Below are 16935 nucleotides of genomic sequence, written 5' to 3'. Positions count from 1 at the left end.
TCTCCACAGACCAGTATTACTAACCCTTCATCGCATACATCCCAAATCAGGCAATACGCTACTACCCAAAGCAGCAGTTCAGGATGTCGTAGGTTTGTGAAAGGATTCCGGAAGTCAGGCGATCCGGCTCAAAACAGGTAAAAATGTTTAATTTTTACCGCTTTGCAATGTGGAAGGATTTTGTGGCGCAAAGGCTGGAAGATCATGAGGTGGCTAATGGATATGGACGAACGGACGGGACTGAACTTGACTGACTCGGAGGAAGCGAACGTACAGAAAGAGGCTGAAGGATTTTTGCGCCTAGTTGCATTGTAGTGTAGTGTAGTGTGGTGTGGTGACGACACACGGATATGGAGTGCCACGCGTTGCAGGCAAGAGACTTGCGCCATTCCTGACTTGCCTGCTCGCCACACATCAGACAGCCCAAAACGTACGACCTGAGTCCGAAAGCACGAGGCTAATGCCAGAAACATGTCATTTTCGCTTAAACTGGTTGTTCTAGAAGCGGACGCACGACACGCAAAAGGCCTAGGTCCTGCATCACCGAGAAGAAAAACGTGCAGTACATGAAAGCCCGTCATGCAACAAACGGCAGCCCAAAACCAACTGTCCTATTCTGTAAGGCGACATAATGAATCCCAGCCTACCACCTTTACGCGCCCGTTGAACTAGCGTTACCAGATTGCTGGGACCGCCGTCGCTGAATGAACAGGGCAAGCTGCATTATCAGACTCACATCCAATAGCATACATCACCGTAGATCCTCCCTCTCGTCTATTCTCCCAATGACATCCTACCTCGGTCTTACACGAAACCCCTTGCACTTGCCCTTGCTCATTCGCCTCACTCACACTCAAACTTACCCCAAACACCAACAATCGTCTGATCGACACATGAAATATCTGACCGATGTGATATTGCGAGGGGTCAGACGCAGGGTCCCTTTCTCAAGGTTTCGAGCTCGTAAAAACGCCTACGGCCGATAAGTTGACTAAGAGAAATAAGAGTCAGGCTGTCATGAAATGGATACGTAGGCCCACGGGTGATTTACCGGGCTGCAGGATGCAGATGCAGGATCGTGATGTAGAGAAGGCTTGTGCACGGGCTGGTAGTAGTGCAGGATGACGACGCGGGGTTCTTCTGTACAATTACGTTGTTTCCATACGTCGTGGAAGTTTGTGTCGACCTGGTATCCTGGTATCTCCTAAAGGCGACACATACCCAGCGCGGTCAACAAGTAGACAGTGTTCTAGACTGTGACCCTCCGAGAATGAAGAAACTCGGCCGATTTCGCGGTGAAATATTTCTACCAGCCCCGAGCACTCTCATTCCGCTCCGCCAGCAACGGAGCAAGGGGCCATGTTCAAGATGACATGCGCTATCTGATCGGCCGACCGGTCTGTATCCACATGTGTGTTGCAAAGAATTTCGCGCCTTCTACTGCAAACGGGCGATGGACTGCAAAGTCGTAGATGGCCGCGATGACGGGTGGCATCGGGCCTAATCCAGGGCTCCACTATCGCGAACACCGCGATACCCGCAACTCATAAACGCAGGCAGAAGCATGTTGTGAAGAATACACGCCGCAATGCCATATCGCGCTTCGGCGTCAAAATGCCGGCGGATATAGACGCACACCGTCTCATCAACGTAGCTGCATGCCGTCTCCGACTCCCGGGGCGTAGATAGGATGGGACGGAGGGAATACACGCCTGCTCAGCGCTATAAATAAAATCAGTTTAGCGTGGCACAACGGCTTTTCCTGCCTCGTGGGTTTAGGCGGGCAATTGGTCCCTTCTCTCGCTTGCATGCCTGAATACGTGATGTTTGACTTCCCTTGTTCCTTCGGTGTGCACCCCGCTGTCGTTTGGTTGGATGCATGGGGTCCAAGGTCCCTTGTCGTGTGTCAGACAAGACAAGCCGCGGGTGGATGACGATGGAGATTGGTTCCGGACGGCTACGGCCCGCGTAGCTGACAGATTGGGGAGTATTGTGCGAAATGCGACAGGGAGGATGTGATCCTTCTGCTTGTCTTTACCACCCTGGTCGGACGTGAGAAAGATGATTAAATGGTTTGCGAGGGACAGTGCAAGGTGGGAGGTTTCGTATGCCTGAAAGATTCCTGACCCCGCCTTAGCAAAAGCGAACGCGACGTTTGAAAGGACAGGCATGACCTACGCAGCGGCCAGCCGACAATGCAGTAAGAAATTTCGCGTGCGCGCCGTGCTACCCTTTGGAAACTACCTAGAAGCATCCTACAGAAAGCGGCGCTTGCGGGCGTTGGACCCGGGTGCGAGGCCTCGGGTTCGTGTTCAGCTTTTGACGGGCTTCCCATAAGTGGTACCAGAGGGAGACACGAGGGGTCTGGAGGCTCGTTGGCTGAGCCATGGTCTTCGCCAACCGGGATTGCCGTGCTCATGTCCTCTGAACGCATGCAGATGCAGCTTGTGGAAGCTGAGAGCAGGGTGGTAAATCGCTTAGCGAGCGAATCTGCGACTCTTGCGCAGAGAGCGACAGCCATCTTTCGGCAGTGTATGGAGCGTCATAGTAGAGCGTATGTGATGTTCCTTTCGCTGAGCGCCTTTCCATGGCGCTTTTGTTGCACATTCCTGTTTGTATCCTTTGACCCGGTAGTGACGAGTGATGGGTACTGCCCATACGTCGCCTGCCTGTGCAATTAAATCAGCATGTCGTATCCTTCTCATGGCGTTACCCCACGTCCAACCCCAAACTGCCGTGTATCATCAACCTACTATATCTGTACCAATTCTTCCGCCACTCACGGACGCAAGGGCTAATTGTACAACTATATGTAGACAAGCCTCGTGCTCTTACCGTGGCCTTGGGTCTTCGTGTTCGGCGCTGTTCAGGTACCTCAACGGATTTCCGGAACGGACATCGCGTGTCGTAGAAGGCACAACGTGGGGTACCATTCATGCACTGAATGCGATGCGTGAGATATCAGCGTCCACAGCGTTGTTGGGCATGGAAGCGAGGTGCTGCTCTATTTCGATCGGTGTAACGAGCCTGTCGAGCTGAAGCTGGAACTATTTTGAGTTGGGGTGGGTGACTAGTGGACTCATGTCTAGGCCAGGCGCCATAGATTGAGGTTTCATTCAGCAATACTCTTAATGACAGTGCCTGGCTTGTGCCACTGCTTTGAACCGAGGAAGCTGAGCTGATAATGCCTGGAGTGGCTCTAGGATGAAAGTCATACCACCGGATGGCGTCCTGTTGCCCGGGCACTGGAGCGACATTTGGGTGCAAAGAATAAAGTGGACTGAAGAGGATTCAAAAAAGTGAGGCAAAGAAAGACAAACGCACAATGCAGTTCATGAGAGGTTGCACCTGCATCGAATGCAGAGGCTTACTGATTTGTTCATGGCGGAGTTAGAAGCATACATGTGATCACGCAATTGGAATGAGATACTCGAGCGAAAGTGATTGCCTCGAGTTGAACATGCATGCAGGTGCTCTCTGACGCTCAGCAGGTCAGTGAAATGCTCTGACAATCTCCCATGTAAAAGAGATCGTCATAGCTAACGTGGCAGTGATATCAGCTCATTCTGATGCTCAGCTTAACCACCGGGTTTTCTCAAACCCACAAGCGCGCCGATTCAGTGCTGAAAGTTTGGAGCCCAATACTGTGACAGTCACTATCGTTCCATGTTGCGACGAGTCAGTAATGGTCGAAAAGAATGGCAAGTCTGCAAAACAGGATTCTGCTGTGCCTCAGATGGTGCTCGACTCGGGATGGTGATTGGTGCTCGGGGCTATTGAGAGAACAAAACGATAAGCAGAAGTGCTGAAAGCGGTAACTGTAGGCTAGTTGGCAACGTTATGGTGCATGTGGATCGACGGTGTCTTCCGGGCTTCCTTTCAGTCTTGAACAGCTGAGTTCATAATGATTGCATGTAAACTTGGGCGCGGAAGCGAAGCCGAGTAGATAGTGGTCCACAAGCGTCGCTGAATGGCTCTACTGCTGTAATGAGTCTACTCAGAGTGGGTACTTGTTGCTCGTACGATGCGCTGTCATCCCCAACGACGCGTGGGCGTGCTACTGTCTGTCCGGAAACGGTGAACGCTCTACCAGCTCTTGCCAACATAGTGAAGCGATCATCCCTGTTCGAAGAGCCCTCCTGATGCTGTTTTATGCTTCTGGCAGGGCCCGTGTCCAGGGCAAACGTTCCTGAACATTCTGAGTGGAGCATGCTGTTTGATGAAGCTCGTGTGGGGGAAAAGGGCATAGGGTGATACGGGAAGCTTGTGCTGGAAGGGGGATGAATCGGGCACTTCGGCGTGACGTGAAAAGGGATGGATGGGTACGTGAGGCGAGGCGGTGCAGTGCATGCCTTGGATCTGAGTCCTGAAGGTTACGAAGAAGCAACGACTGCACCCTGATCGCCCTGAGCACGCAAGAATGCTCATGAGTCGTGGATCTCCATCCGGGTGTGGCCAACCGGTCGATCATCGGTGTGGTTGATCATGGTACGCACAGATGGACATTGAGCAAAGGAAACGAGTATGACACGATGACTGCCTCGATAACCGGGCTTGCAGAAGGGGGACATGTTGCATGGACTTTGGTGATGAATTGTTGGCGCGCTACATGTAGTGCGGGAGACGGTCTTGATGCGGATGTCCGACGGCCGTAACCGCACACGGCATCGGGGACTTATGAGTTCAGTAACCATTGAATCAAGCGTCACGGTCGGCCTACCCTCCCTAGCACAAGCTGTTGGAACCTGATTCTGCGGTCAAAACCAATTGCTAGTATTTCGGCGAGGTCACCCGCACTTGGTCTATTGACTATCACCATAGGGCTTGGCGAGGTGTCATCGTGATCAACGCCATTAACGTTTTGAAGGACGGTGAAATTCCGAAACAGAAGATCATCCGTTGGGTGCTATTTTCCGTATGGGCGGGTGATGTAGGTAACGCATAATCCCGGCGAATCATCGAAATGTTGACCAAGAACAACATGGGCTAGGTCGGCATGGGCCGAGCGACGAGTCGTATGGGATGCCAACAATCTTGGCTGCTGATTTCGGATAGCATTTGCTGACCGCATTATAACTTTTGTTACTTTTGCAGCCCTCTGAGCGAGGGAGGAAAGGGGTTTTGGTGGGGCGTGTCGATCCGATTCGGCGGGCGCTCAGATCTGAGCTAAACGGCCTTCCCTCGCTGGTGCCGCATCTTGCTTTGGACCAGTGAGGAGGATGCGCCGCAGCAGCGCGCTAACGTACGCAGATGGGGTCGATGACGAGTCAGCAACAACGCTTTGCTATGTGAATTTCTGCGCGAAGGAATGCAGTGTACTGCACTGTGGTATCACCCCGGACATGTCTGAAGCATGAGTGCAGTTGAGGTATGGAGTTGAAGATCGCATCTAGACCAGTTGCTGAACAGTGCTGCCACGCGTGCGTGGATGCCTGGAATAATGAGGCTGGTGCGGGCCACTGCGTGGACAGGTCGAATGAGTTTGGCCGCTGGTGTGCCGCTGTCAAAAAACTGTAAGCTCCAAACCTCGATGGGTAAACGTTTCGTCAACCGCAGATTGGATTGGGAGGCGCCACCACCAATAGCGAACCCAGTTGATAGGAGTAGGACACGTAGGAATAACAAAAAAAGCTTTCAAAGATGGAGAATGGGTTTCAGGAAGATTGAGGCAGCGGCTGGCACTGCCTATTGGCCGGGCGTAGATCACTCGTCAATCTCTGATCTAGAAGATCGTGGCTGGGTATCCCTGTCTTTACGTATGGGGAGTTATTTGAGGAAATGCAAATCCAGACAGGCCTCATCTCATACCCCTTCCTCGCCGAAGAGTTGTTCACGGCAGTATGCGTATCCGCAGACCCTGGTAGAAACGTGCCGTCAATGACGATTTGTAGGTATAGATACAATATTGGGAGTGGGGCAGTCAGCTACAGAAGGCTACAAGCGTGACTCCAGAACCATTATCGGCAAGACGTCAGAAGAGTAACTTGGTCAACATCGGTCATGGTTGCCGTGATGTGCATATCATGTGCATGACGAGAGCGTATGCTGTGAGGCGTGGGGAACACCTACAGGGAACATGCTGTGAGATTTTTGCCAATCCGTGGATCGCCCATCCCCTTCCACCCGCGCATATCCTCTCTTTGTGTAGGCCAAGAGAGAGGGCAGACCTTGCTGGGGAGTTTTCGCCGACGAAAGCCAATATTCCGCGACTCGCAAGGTGCGGGTAATGTAGTGCGGAAGCATGCCGTTGTTACATAGAGTGTAATCTGGCGTCGGGAAGAAGTGCAGTCTCGACATGAGTTTAGGTCAAGGCCCGAACATGTTCGGACAGAGGCATATGGAAGACGTGGCACGAGAGCGTGGTAGCTGTAACACGATGCTCCATTTGCAAATTGTCTGGGTCAAACATTGTAATTGGCACAGCATGAGCCACATCTGATTGTTGGAACCACCGTTGGTCCCACAGGGCGGGATAGTGCGCGCGGCATGGTTCAGGATGGTCGAGAGTGTAGCTGCGGCTGACGTACGAAGCAGCCAATCGTAATAGAGGGCAGACAAGGATTTCAAAAATCGTCGACCAAGCGGAAGACCCCGCGCGGTGCTCCGAGGAACAGAAGGGGGTTGAGGGTCTTGGATGACATTCGGTGGTACATGGTTTGGCGACTTGACGACTCAAGGGCACAGGCAAGTCTCCACCAGTACGCCGACAGACGAACAGCCGTTGCGCGAATCCGAACGCGACGTTCAGGCGTGCATGTTTGGCGAGAGTTTGTTTCCGCGATCGCAACTTGACCCTTACCATTACCAGGGTACTGAATCAGCGACGTGCCACGAGTTTGGGTGCGCATGTAGCAGATTTGCAACCCTTGGAATTGTCATTCGTTCGTCGAGATTGCGGGCTCGGAAGGGATCGGCGACGGCGACCGTTGAGCTCTGCAAGCGATTTCTAGCGAAGGTATGGATGACCAGGCCAGGCCGCGCAGATGAAGACGTCGGAAGGACGGCGAGGTCGCTGCATTTGAGTGCGTGTGCAGCAGAAAGCGGCTGAGGCTCAGCGAAACAAAGCACCCACTCGGCCGGATGCTGTGCGTCCCGTAACGCTAGCCCGACGACTGGGACGCGCTAGGGACAGAGAAGGATAGCCCCAATAGCCCCGGATCTGATGCTTCAGCCACAGCCTGCGCCGCAAGCTTGCGCAACAGGGAATGGCGATACCTCGGGCAATCCGAATGCAAATGGGTGAAGCCCATGTTCTGCTCGAGGGAACAGAGCTGGAACCATGTCGCGTGGGGTATGCAGCAGTCTGGACGAGGCCGTCTATATTTGCGCACCGCCGACATGGGTCGCTCGTGATATAGGCCTCTCTGGCAGTATCAGATTGAGTAGACAGACGTACAGCGTCCCCACCAATGGCGTAATAGGTCGACGTCGGGCTGGGGGGCATAAATGGAGAAAGTTGGGCGAAGGCAGCCTCACTCGGTCATTGTAGAGGCTCCCGTTGCAAGTATGCAGGACGATCGAGATGATAGCGTCACGGTAACCAAGATACCCGCTTCAGCATACGATCGCCCTAACGAGTGACTTCGGCGAGGAAAGCGTGCAGACGTGAGTGACGATATGTTTTGGCAATCAACGGTTTTGTCTTTCCCAAAAGGTGCGCGACTGCTCTCCGAGCCTGCCGAAAAGGGCTGGAAGGCAGGCGCGACTGGTGCACTAGCGATATTCCAAATGCCATGGCAGGCGCTCACTGGTGCGCACTTTCCAGTCGAGCGGTCTCGCTACTTCTCGCTACTGGCCCGCCGGCAGATCAGTCTTCAGCCCACCAACGGCCGCCAGCTCGACACCTTCACAGTCACCTCCCCAGCACACACAGCGAGACAGCACGCCTCAGCAAACAGGTCGTGTGTCGCACTCGCCAGAAAATAGAACAGCAGAAACACCGTCAGTTCGATGTGAGTGCACCGCGCTAGCCTCGGGAGAACGACAGGCCCGAAAAGGAGAGGTAAGGACGCCAAGCTCACCTCGCCGACCTCGTGTCCTCCAATGTGAGGGCCGTGACGATCGCACTACTCGCGCCCGGTCCGCAATCAGCACCAGCACCCGTTTGATCGACGCCCAAGTGCTGACTGCAACGTGCATCGTGCGGCGCTGGAGAGGGCTGTCTCTGGGTGGATTGCATTACTACTGGAAACACCAGTTCAGACACGCCTGCCATGGGGGAGACAAGTGGGCAAGATGTCCTCTCGACACTGTAAGAATGGACTACACCAGGGCCATATCAATCACTTCTCAGGGCAAGGCCATAAATGCGCTGCAGAGCCCAAGACGCATGCCCGGCCTTCCTGGACCAGGGTGACGGAACACAGAGCTTGTCACGGTCACGATGGGGACGAGGCCGAGTCCACTGGAACATCCTGGATGCCGCTGAGGCTGGCTGGCTGAGGCTGCTACTCAACCTTACGGCCATCTACATGTTTGGTTTTACTGTGGGCAGGGGAGTGCAAGTATCGCGCCGAGTGGGGGTATCATTGACTGTCTCCATGGTGTCTTCAAAATCCCACCGGCCTTGCTGCTAGCGTGCACCATCATGAATCGACAACGAAACGGCCAGGGGCCCTAGCGAGTGCATCCATCCTGCGCGAGCGGTGGGCCGCCGGCGGGGACGAGCGCGCTGTCGGCGGCCAGGAAGCGTTGCAGGGGGAGCAATTCACTACGCTTGTTTCCAGGGTGGTAATGCGAGCAAGGCGCTGCGCTTGCTTTTTCTGCCGTCCCAAGTCGGCGCCGGGCGAGCGCCATACGCCATGCCACGATGTGATACAGGGTACTTGTCGAATCCGACGATCTGGCACCTAACCAGGTCCATCGCTGCTTGTGTGCGTCGTCGACAACGATTACTTTAGCCCTTTGCTGCTCAGGGCCCAGCTAGTCGCTCTGAGCGCCGCATGACGCCCCAGCGCTCTCCGTCCACCATCTCACCAGTGCCTTAGCCGCATCGTCTGAAAAGCAGAATCCTCGCACACATCTGCCCGTCCCGAACAAGTCAATAGCTCCTCGACCACCTTGGCGTCCAAGTGTCCTGACTACTCCTCCCCGCGCCCGTCGTGATATATACCGGTGCTCGCCTCTACCACGTTACCGTTGGCTCGTCTACCAACGTCAACCACCGTTCGACTTCGCCTCTACCATACTACAATCGACACTGACACTTGACTCTGTGCTTCTAAACCTAACAATACGGTATGTTTAATTCTCCTTTCCCGTCGTCGTCGTTGGTCACCAACTGCCCCTCCTGCATTTTGTCTACCAACATCACGGCCTGTTGGGATACACCAGCTTCCTGATCCACTTCCCTCCATTCACACATTCTCAACTTCGACACATTCGATATGGTTGTGGTTTCACATCCGTCCAATCTGCCTACTTCCCACAGTGTTTGGACCCATTCAGGACTGACCCTCCATCCAGAACATCAACACATTTCACACAAGCTCGACTCAAGCAGAGACTCTTCTGAACGTCTCGATAGTTTTACGGACTGTGACAGATTACCAATTCCACCTGAAGATTTCATCATGGTTGCCCACAGACGCGGCCCATGGTCGCAGCACGAGGATCAGTGGCTCGTCAACCTCGTCGCTCGCAATGGACCTCACAACTGGGTACGCATCTCACAAGAGATCGGCTCCCGGTCACCAAAACAATGCAGAGAGCGTTACCACCAAAATCTTAAGCCATCCTTGAACCATGATCCAATTACTGGAGAAGAGGGGGAGCTGATTGAGAAGATGGTTGCTGAGATGGGCAAGAGGTGGGCAGAGATTGCACGCAGATTAAAAGGACGCAGCGACAACGCTGTGAAGAACTGGTGGAATGGCGGCCAGAACCGCCGCAAGCGCAACCCTGAGCGCCCTGATCAGAGACCCCGAGAGCACATGCACCACCCGCAGACTGGTTACCACTACCCAGCTCCCCATGGCCAGCCCCACCACGAAGAGCACCGCATGGCCTCATACCACGAATCACACCGACCATCACTCAACACCTCAATGAACTCTCCCCACGTCATGAAGCTGCCTCAGCCCCAGCGTTTCGAACCCTTCTCCGGATCACGACCTCAGCCTCTTGACATCTCAGCCTATGGATCGCACGCTACCGTACGAGCACGGGGATTCGAGACGCCCATGCCTTCTCCTTCTGGCTACTCCATCGTGTCAGCCGATGGCGCACCTTCTCTCATCACAGACACTGGCTCAGAGTCTCGCTCACCACGTGGTGCAGCTTCACCACTTGACATCACACTCGCTCCATTAGTCGGCAGTCGGGAGGAACGCAAGAGCTCTTCTACCCGATATCTACCCACAACTGGCTTTGCGCCCGAAGACGACTCTTCCTACGATGTCTACAGGCGACGAGGCTCACTACAACTCCCTCCTCTACACCGCAGTGATGCTTCAGCACCCAAGCCTTCGCCTGCGTTCCGCGAGCCAAACTACGAGCGACCACAACCACCAAGACTCCTCACTCAACCCACACCTCAGCTCACACACCACCACTCTATGCCTCAGTCTGCGCCAACAAGTGTTCCACAACGGGCACTTCCTCCTTTCCACTCTCTCGCCGAGCCAACGCTCCCGGTGCCGCAGTCTTCGAGTGCAACAACTAGCCCAGCTGCGCGACAACTCCCGTCACCCTACGTGCTCCCTTCGGTACCGTCAGAGGCCCGGAGTGCACCCGTCTCACCCAAAGACAGGATGTCCCTGCGAAACATCATGTAGTTGTCTATCATGTTTCACTTTGTCCAACATACCCCTTCTTGTCTATACGTCGCACGTTTCAAACCACCTACTTCTATTAATGGCCGATATTCAATGATCGACACTTTGTTTGTTACAGAGTTCTTCAACCTTGTCGTTTGTTTTGCATGGAACTAAAAAGGGACACATCGTATACGACTTTCAGGATACCCCATGTCGCATCTCTATTCACGTGCAACGGTTTGGGAGGCACATCAGTCTGGTTCTATTTAGGCTCGTCTTAGCCATGTAGCATCAAGCACGTCGAAATTCGACACATCACGGCGTTTCTCTATTCGGCCCTCAAGCAGGCCTTGCTATACACTGCGACAATTTCGTTGCCAGTAATAATACCCAGCAGTGCAACAGCACTTGCAAGCGTCCTCTAGCGATGCCAATCAAATACAATCAATATTACAACATATGCACCCCTTACAGCAGTTTCCATTCCTCACAAGACCAACTAGTGATACCGAGTACCAAGTTCACATGTTCAAGTGACTGACGAACAGAACAAGGAGTTCCCACCGCGAATATCGATCGACAAACACTAAGTTCCAGGCTTTCAAACGTTCCAGGGCGGCGTGAGCTCACCGCTCCAATGGCACCTCAACCGGTTGTGGAACCCACCGCATGACAGATACTCACAAACGTCTGAGGTACCCACTACCACGATTTCTCCATCCACACCTCAACGTACGCATGGGGCGATCTCGCCACAATCACCGATCAGCCCACGCAGTCGTACCCGTCGCAACACCTGCAGTGTCGCCTATACTACTTTTTCATTGGACTGAACGCGCCCGGCTGACAGACAATACTTTTCCTCTAAAATGATTGATTGGTTACTCCTTTTCCGTACACTGCCACCAATAGTGGCCGAGGTGGGGCTCTGGACCGCTCAGCAAGATTCTGTCACCGTGAGTCCTGCGACATCGAGGTATGCTTCGGCACTTCTTCTGATAGACCATCTCCAGGGAGTCCCTGGAAAGATCAGAGAGCAAGTCGACACGAAGTCAATAGTATCGCAAGACCTCCCCTACACCGCACTGGAATAGCGACTGTGGAAATTACGAACTATCCACGCACCTCCTGTTTGTACGCACAGGTACACGCACTAGGATCCCCTCATTCCAACGAGCTTCACGAATCATTGCTCTCTGTACCGTCGTCCGGTGCGGCACATCCGCCCTCGTTTTCGTCAACCGCGCATCCGAGCAAATCGCTTCATTGTAATTTACGATTCAACGTCCCCCCCTCCCGTGTGATCGTTCGAATCGTCCACGTCAACGTCCCACTCGGCCTAATTCACTACAGCAAGGGTCGGCGACTAGAAGGCCACCATCATTCCTACCTGCCATTGCTAGTAAGAAAACAAGACACTGGGTCCTCCAGGGCTCGATCATGCGGCTACTAGTGGCTTTACCGCTTACGGGAATTAGACTTTGATCTACGCCTTAGCGCGCGACGGCTCGCGAGATTTGCGACTAGCGTATATCTCCATGTCCACAATCGTGCTGGAAGCGTTGGGAAGACACGCGCATTTTGTGCATATGGCATAGTAAGGAAGTCTGGTACCCTAATGCGGACATTCACGCACTAAACCATAGCGCCCACGAGGACTTTGGTACTGGGCCCACGCCGTCAAGAGGATGTCGCCGTTCATTCCCATGGTCTACCGCCCTTCCCTCTGCTGCTAAGCAACACGCCGTCGCAGAGGCGTTGATCGAAGGTCGCCGTCCTGAGCATAAGGTATTTCAGTTTCCAGTCTCTCGGGTCGCGATCTCTTTCAAGTCTTCAGCCCGTTTCAATACGACTTTCAATGGTACCATGGACGGCGGTATTGTGGAACATCGGATTTGCAACTGGAGGGCGAGTAGACGAGTGCACATCGCCATTTGCCGTTGAACGTTGAAGGTTGCGGGTCCGTTGATCCGGCGCATCTCGGTCTTGTGGCTGTGGTCTCTTTTTCCAATATGGTACGATTATCGTCAAACGAGGATCACATCGAGCCCTTCGTCACCATGTGCCAATGTCGTGCTCCTTTCGATCGGCACAGGCATCACAACGTCTTCTTCTAGCGCAGATCTCGCCGGACCTTCTCCGCAACCTGTGGCTCGTGGCGAGGCTATGCACTCGGTCGAACTCATGACATGTGCATGCAGCTTCGATGGTGAAACCTTTTTTATCATGTCTGGGATTGCATGTCCAAATCCGAGGTAGTAGTTATGCGCGAAACACGTCGTCTTCACAACTGCACTACAGATGTAGGGGTATGCAGGACTGTCAGACGGGTGTCAGACCAAGACCCTCGCACCCAGACTTTGAGAAGCTCGGCACGCTCGGTAACGTGCTGGTGCCCTCGGTGAAACGCGCATGGGGCGGTTGCGTCAACAGTCGTGTGGGGACAGTGCCATCATGCGAAACTTCGTTCGTTTGTGCGTACGCAATGAGGACGTTACATGTCAAACAACAGTGGATATCTCCCCGGACGGCCGGACATACGTACTTCAACGTCTGGAGCCGTTGTTTCTGCTTCTGCCGATATTGGGGCGTGTCACGGCGTCGGCGACTGTCGACGAAAGTATCAACAGTGCGGAGTTACTGCCGCCTTGAGTGTGGTGTGCACACCTCTTCAAATAGACCCATTTCTGTGCTGCAAGGGGTTCTTTGCTATATCGAGTAGAAAGTTCATAAGCGTGTTCGTTGTAGCCCTGTGATCGATTAGGTTACCCTTCTCTTCCCGATGAGTGCATTTGCAGTACCAGCAACCTCCATTTGACTGCTCTCATCGCTACCCAGATTTAGGCCCTTTCTTCATCGCATTCGCTTTGAACTACGCAAGATTGTCGGGGTTACAGCTCCGGCTCTCTCGGCTCTACCGTGGGCGACGTTGACTCGACCGCTTGTAGCTAGCGGACCTTTTACCTCAATAGCAACGTTGCATCCGTAGCCAGGAGACATCCCGCGAAAAAACGGGTCGTAGAAGCAGTACTCCTGCAGCGGTCATTTTTCTCCGTCGACTGTAGTCGTGGCAATCCGCACTGTACACAGTAAGCGGCAGTCAGCAAGTCCATGCGTGCGCCGCATACCTGCATTGTCCCTAAAGACCGTACGCAAGCTTTTCGCAAACTTCAATGCGCCCTCAATGCAGTTCCCAGCAGCCCGCCCGCCCGCTGCTGACCTGCATCTTACCCAGCCAGCAAACTCCCTGAGAAAAGTTTTCTGACGTCGATCAAGGTCGCACGAAACGGTGAGACACGAGCTCTCGCTTACGGACTGTAGGTAGCGAGTTGCCAGCAACGCGGGCTCGGTATTGCGCAAGCCCAGTAATAACGGCTGTGTTAAGTGTATGTGCGAGGCTTGTACGCACAACGTTCCTTCGAATCCTTGGGATTAATATGTGCGACTTCCTAGATTATATCATGGGTAAATGATGACACCACACACGTTCCATGCGTTCCACACGCATTCCGCTACCTAATCAAGATGCAAGCCATCGGACGTTTTGCTGGAATCGTCGCTTTCCAAATTGCAGACATGGTGTTTTGAACGGTGAGCTTGGTGATGCAAATCGTCATCATTGGCCAGTCGTGCTTTAACCGCAACGGGAGTGGTGGGAAAACTAGCACCGTACCACGTGACGTCGCACCTCCGTCGCGCCTTGCAGCCCTGTAGATCGTCAACGACATCATCCTATCCATCATCAACACCTGCATCTGCATATACGAATATACCCCGTTGCATATTGTTTCTAAACATATCTTGTCGTGTTCCCCTGCTTCCTGGTGCCGTCTTTGCCCTTCTGTTGCACGCGAGGTGTGTGCCACGTTTTCGCGGTTGCTGATGTTTGGGTCCAACAGCGGGAATGTCGGCTAACGGGTTGTATAACCCGGACCAGAGTGCTGTAAACACGCGTTGGATAGAGCCCTGGACCGAGGCGTTTAGAGTAAGTGTCAGCTGTACGTGTTGTGTAGAGTGTCCGGCGAGAAGTGTCCTAGGTGTTGGGTTTCACAGGGTCAATGCGCTATTATTCTGGAAGTACGCAGATGTTAGAGAATGCCTTGCTGACCGGTCGTAGGCACAACGAGATATCGGACTCCGTGTACCGATCAACTTTCAGACTGTTCCAGCCGTATCGCTGGCACAGGCGTGTTTTGCGCAAAACCAGTACGAACATAATGCTTTCCAAAAATGCTTTTCAAATTTGTTGGCTGTCGGCGTCCGGAAATTCACAGTCGATACGTATTGGGATCCGCTGCGTTCAGTATGGAGTTTGTGCCCAGTTGAGCTGCCTCAGTCGAATGAAGACACATCGGCTGAAGGAAATCTGCCTGTGGCGACTGGGCCGACAATAGCGCCATCAAGTGATAGTATGAGTGCGGAGATCCCGCTGTCTACATTCGATCCTCCAGGCAAGGCAAAAAAGCGTCAACAGACATCCACATCGGCTTCGGTGTCTGCAGACCTATCGTCGAGTTCGATAGCAGTCGTGTCCTCGGTCGCATCGTCAACTTCCTCAGCTTCAACGAGTGCAGCAACACCAACCATAATCGATTTCCCAACCCCCAATGGACCGCCGCTTTTGCAAATCGGGAGTTACAATTGCACATCTCTGATGACGCTAGACTTACTTACCGGCACACTAGAGAAGTTCCTCGAAACAACAGCTACTACAACTAGTGCAGCGATAACTATGTTCACTTTCAACGTACATGCTGCTTCATCTATCACCGATCCAGACGCTCCAGCTCCGAACCTGTCTCCGAATCAACTTCCTCAGTCTGGGCAATTGCTCAGCGATGTGTTGCAGGGTAATCTTTCTGATGACACATTCACTCCGTCTACTTTGGCCGACCAACGTGCGAACTTGAATAGCTCGTGGTATAACGTCGATTGGAATAATCGTCCACTCATGGGTTACTACGAGAACTCCAAGAATGCTGACGGACACTTGTTCACGGAAAGTGGGTGGCCAAACGAAGCTTACATGGAGTTCAAGCAGCTATATCGACTTATCACTAGTTATGGCACTGTTGCCCCGCAGATGTCGGATTATAACATAGGACCAGATCTCGACTACGTCTTCCCTCCTGGAACCATTGTCGATGAAAAGACACTATCAGTTGGCACGGATGGACGTGTGACTTCCGGTTGCTTGTTTTCTTCTTCCGACAACATCGTTACTTCGACAACGAACTCATCTTGGGCCCTTGCCGAAGTCCCATCACTCGATATCAGCGCAAACCCAGACTTCTCCTCGATTATACCCTCGGTCACTAACTTTACCGCCTGTGGTATAACCCCCTTCCTCAATCAAACCCTCGGAGACACCACTGCGGACAAGAATCCCTTGCCTTATGCCGCATATGTACAGTCTACATTATGGTCGTTCGCGCCTGGTCAACCCCTCAATTCCTCTGAAGAGGGGGACGACACTAATGACAACCGCTGCGTCGTCATGATGATGAAACCACCCTATGCAGGGCGCTGGCGCGTAGAAGACTGCAACCAACACCATCGTGTCGCCTGCCACGATCCCCGACAACCTTACGACTGGCGTATCTCCGACGATTCAACTTACTATCGCAACGCCGAATACTATTGCAAAGACCCATACCAATTTAATGTCCCACACACCGCGCTAGAAAACTCGCACCTGTTTTCTGCTTTTCAGGCCGCCGCTCCTAATGATGACGCGCTTTACATCAACTTGAATGCTTTAAGTGTGCCAGACTGCTGGGTCATTGGACTCAATGGAACGTGTCCGTACCTTCCTACGACAGACACGAATCGTACGCGCATCGTTGTAGTGCCAACTGTAGCGGCTGTGATTATCTTTCTTTTGGCTGCGTTAACCTTCTTTGTCAAATGCGCTGCAAATCGGAGGGAGAACAAGAGAGGACGGAAGAGAAGACTGGTTGATGGCTGGGAGTATGAAGGCGTTCCTAGTTAATGGGAAATTAGTGACCCAGGGTCATGTTGGACAAGGGTATGTAAATATAACAGCATTGACCAGAAATCCAAATTTGGTATCAATCATCAACACCTCACTACGTTGCTCAGACAAAGATTCAAGGCAGCGGTGGTATCGCGATAGATTCTGTTCTCATCAGTTGCTCTAATATACAATGCCTTTGTT

The 16935-nt window shown here is 53.1% G+C and overlaps 5 protein-coding genes across 5 annotated transcripts; 3 read left to right on the top strand and 2 right to left on the bottom strand.

The window, feature by feature from the left end:
- Positions 1-1645: 1645 nt before the first annotated feature.
- On the bottom strand, positions 1646-2521 carry CC77DRAFT_1064192 (hypothetical protein; the record flags this gene model as incomplete). Its single annotated transcript, XM_018528694.1, has 2 exons — positions 1646-1722; positions 2260-2521. The coding sequence occupies 2 exons, from the start codon at positions 2519-2521 to the stop codon at positions 1646-1648; spliced, it is 339 nt and encodes a 112-aa protein (XP_018382996.1).
- A 69-nt stretch (positions 2522-2590) lies between these two features.
- On the top strand, positions 2591-3500 carry CC77DRAFT_1023084 (hypothetical protein). The gene has a single exon (XM_018525610.1). The coding sequence runs from the start codon at positions 2644-2646 to the stop codon at positions 3037-3039; it is 396 nt and encodes a 131-aa protein (XP_018382995.1). The 5' UTR covers positions 2591-2643; the 3' UTR covers positions 3040-3500.
- A 2591-nt stretch (positions 3501-6091) lies between these two features.
- CC77DRAFT_263563 (hypothetical protein) lies at positions 6092-6927 on the bottom strand. The gene has a single exon (XM_018530909.1). The coding sequence runs from the start codon at positions 6800-6802 to the stop codon at positions 6302-6304; it is 501 nt and encodes a 166-aa protein (XP_018382994.1). The 5' UTR covers positions 6803-6927; the 3' UTR covers positions 6092-6301.
- Positions 6928-9572: 2645 nt separating this feature from the next.
- On the top strand, positions 9573-10775 carry CC77DRAFT_995204 (hypothetical protein; the record flags this gene model as incomplete). The annotated part of the gene is made up of 1 exon (XM_018536455.1): positions 9573-10775. One exon carries the CDS (start codon positions 9573-9575, stop codon positions 10773-10775), a length of 1203 nt encoding a protein of 400 aa, XP_018382993.1.
- Positions 10776-14488: 3713 nt separating this feature from the next.
- Positions 14489-16927, top strand: CC77DRAFT_1097405 (lectin C-type domain-containing protein). The gene is made up of 2 exons (XM_018529891.1): positions 14489-14742; positions 14875-16927. The coding sequence occupies exons 1-2, from the start codon at positions 14662-14664 to the stop codon at positions 16747-16749; spliced, it is 1956 nt and encodes a 651-aa protein (XP_018382992.1). The 5' UTR covers positions 14489-14661; the 3' UTR covers positions 16750-16927.
- The last annotated feature ends 8 nt before the right edge of the window (positions 16928-16935 follow it).

This window comes from Alternaria alternata, assembly GCF_001642055.1.
Source record: "Alternaria alternata strain SRC1lrK2f unplaced genomic scaffold CC77scaffold_18, whole genome shotgun sequence".
Taxonomy (NCBI): Eukaryota; Fungi; Ascomycota; class Dothideomycetes; order Pleosporales; family Pleosporaceae; genus Alternaria; species Alternaria alternata.
This window is presented reverse-complemented; position numbering and strand designations above follow the sequence as displayed.

Excerpts from the sequence above, each read along its gene's own strand:
- CC77DRAFT_1023084 (XM_018525610.1), top strand. The coding sequence starts at position 2,644 with ATGGGTACTGCCCATACGTCGCCTGCCTGTGCAATTAAATCAGCATGT.
- CC77DRAFT_263563 (XM_018530909.1), bottom strand. The coding sequence starts at position 6,802 with ATGGTAAGGGTCAAGTTGCGATCGCGGAAACAAACTCTCGCCAAACAT.
- CC77DRAFT_1097405 (XM_018529891.1), top strand. The coding sequence starts at position 14,662 with ATGTCGGCTAACGGGTTGTATAACCCGGACCAGAGTGCTGTAAACACG. Across the intron at positions 14,743-14,874 it reads CCTGGACCGAGGCGTTTAGA|GCACAACGAGATATCGGACT; the intron begins GTAAGTGTCAGC and ends GACCGGTCGTAG.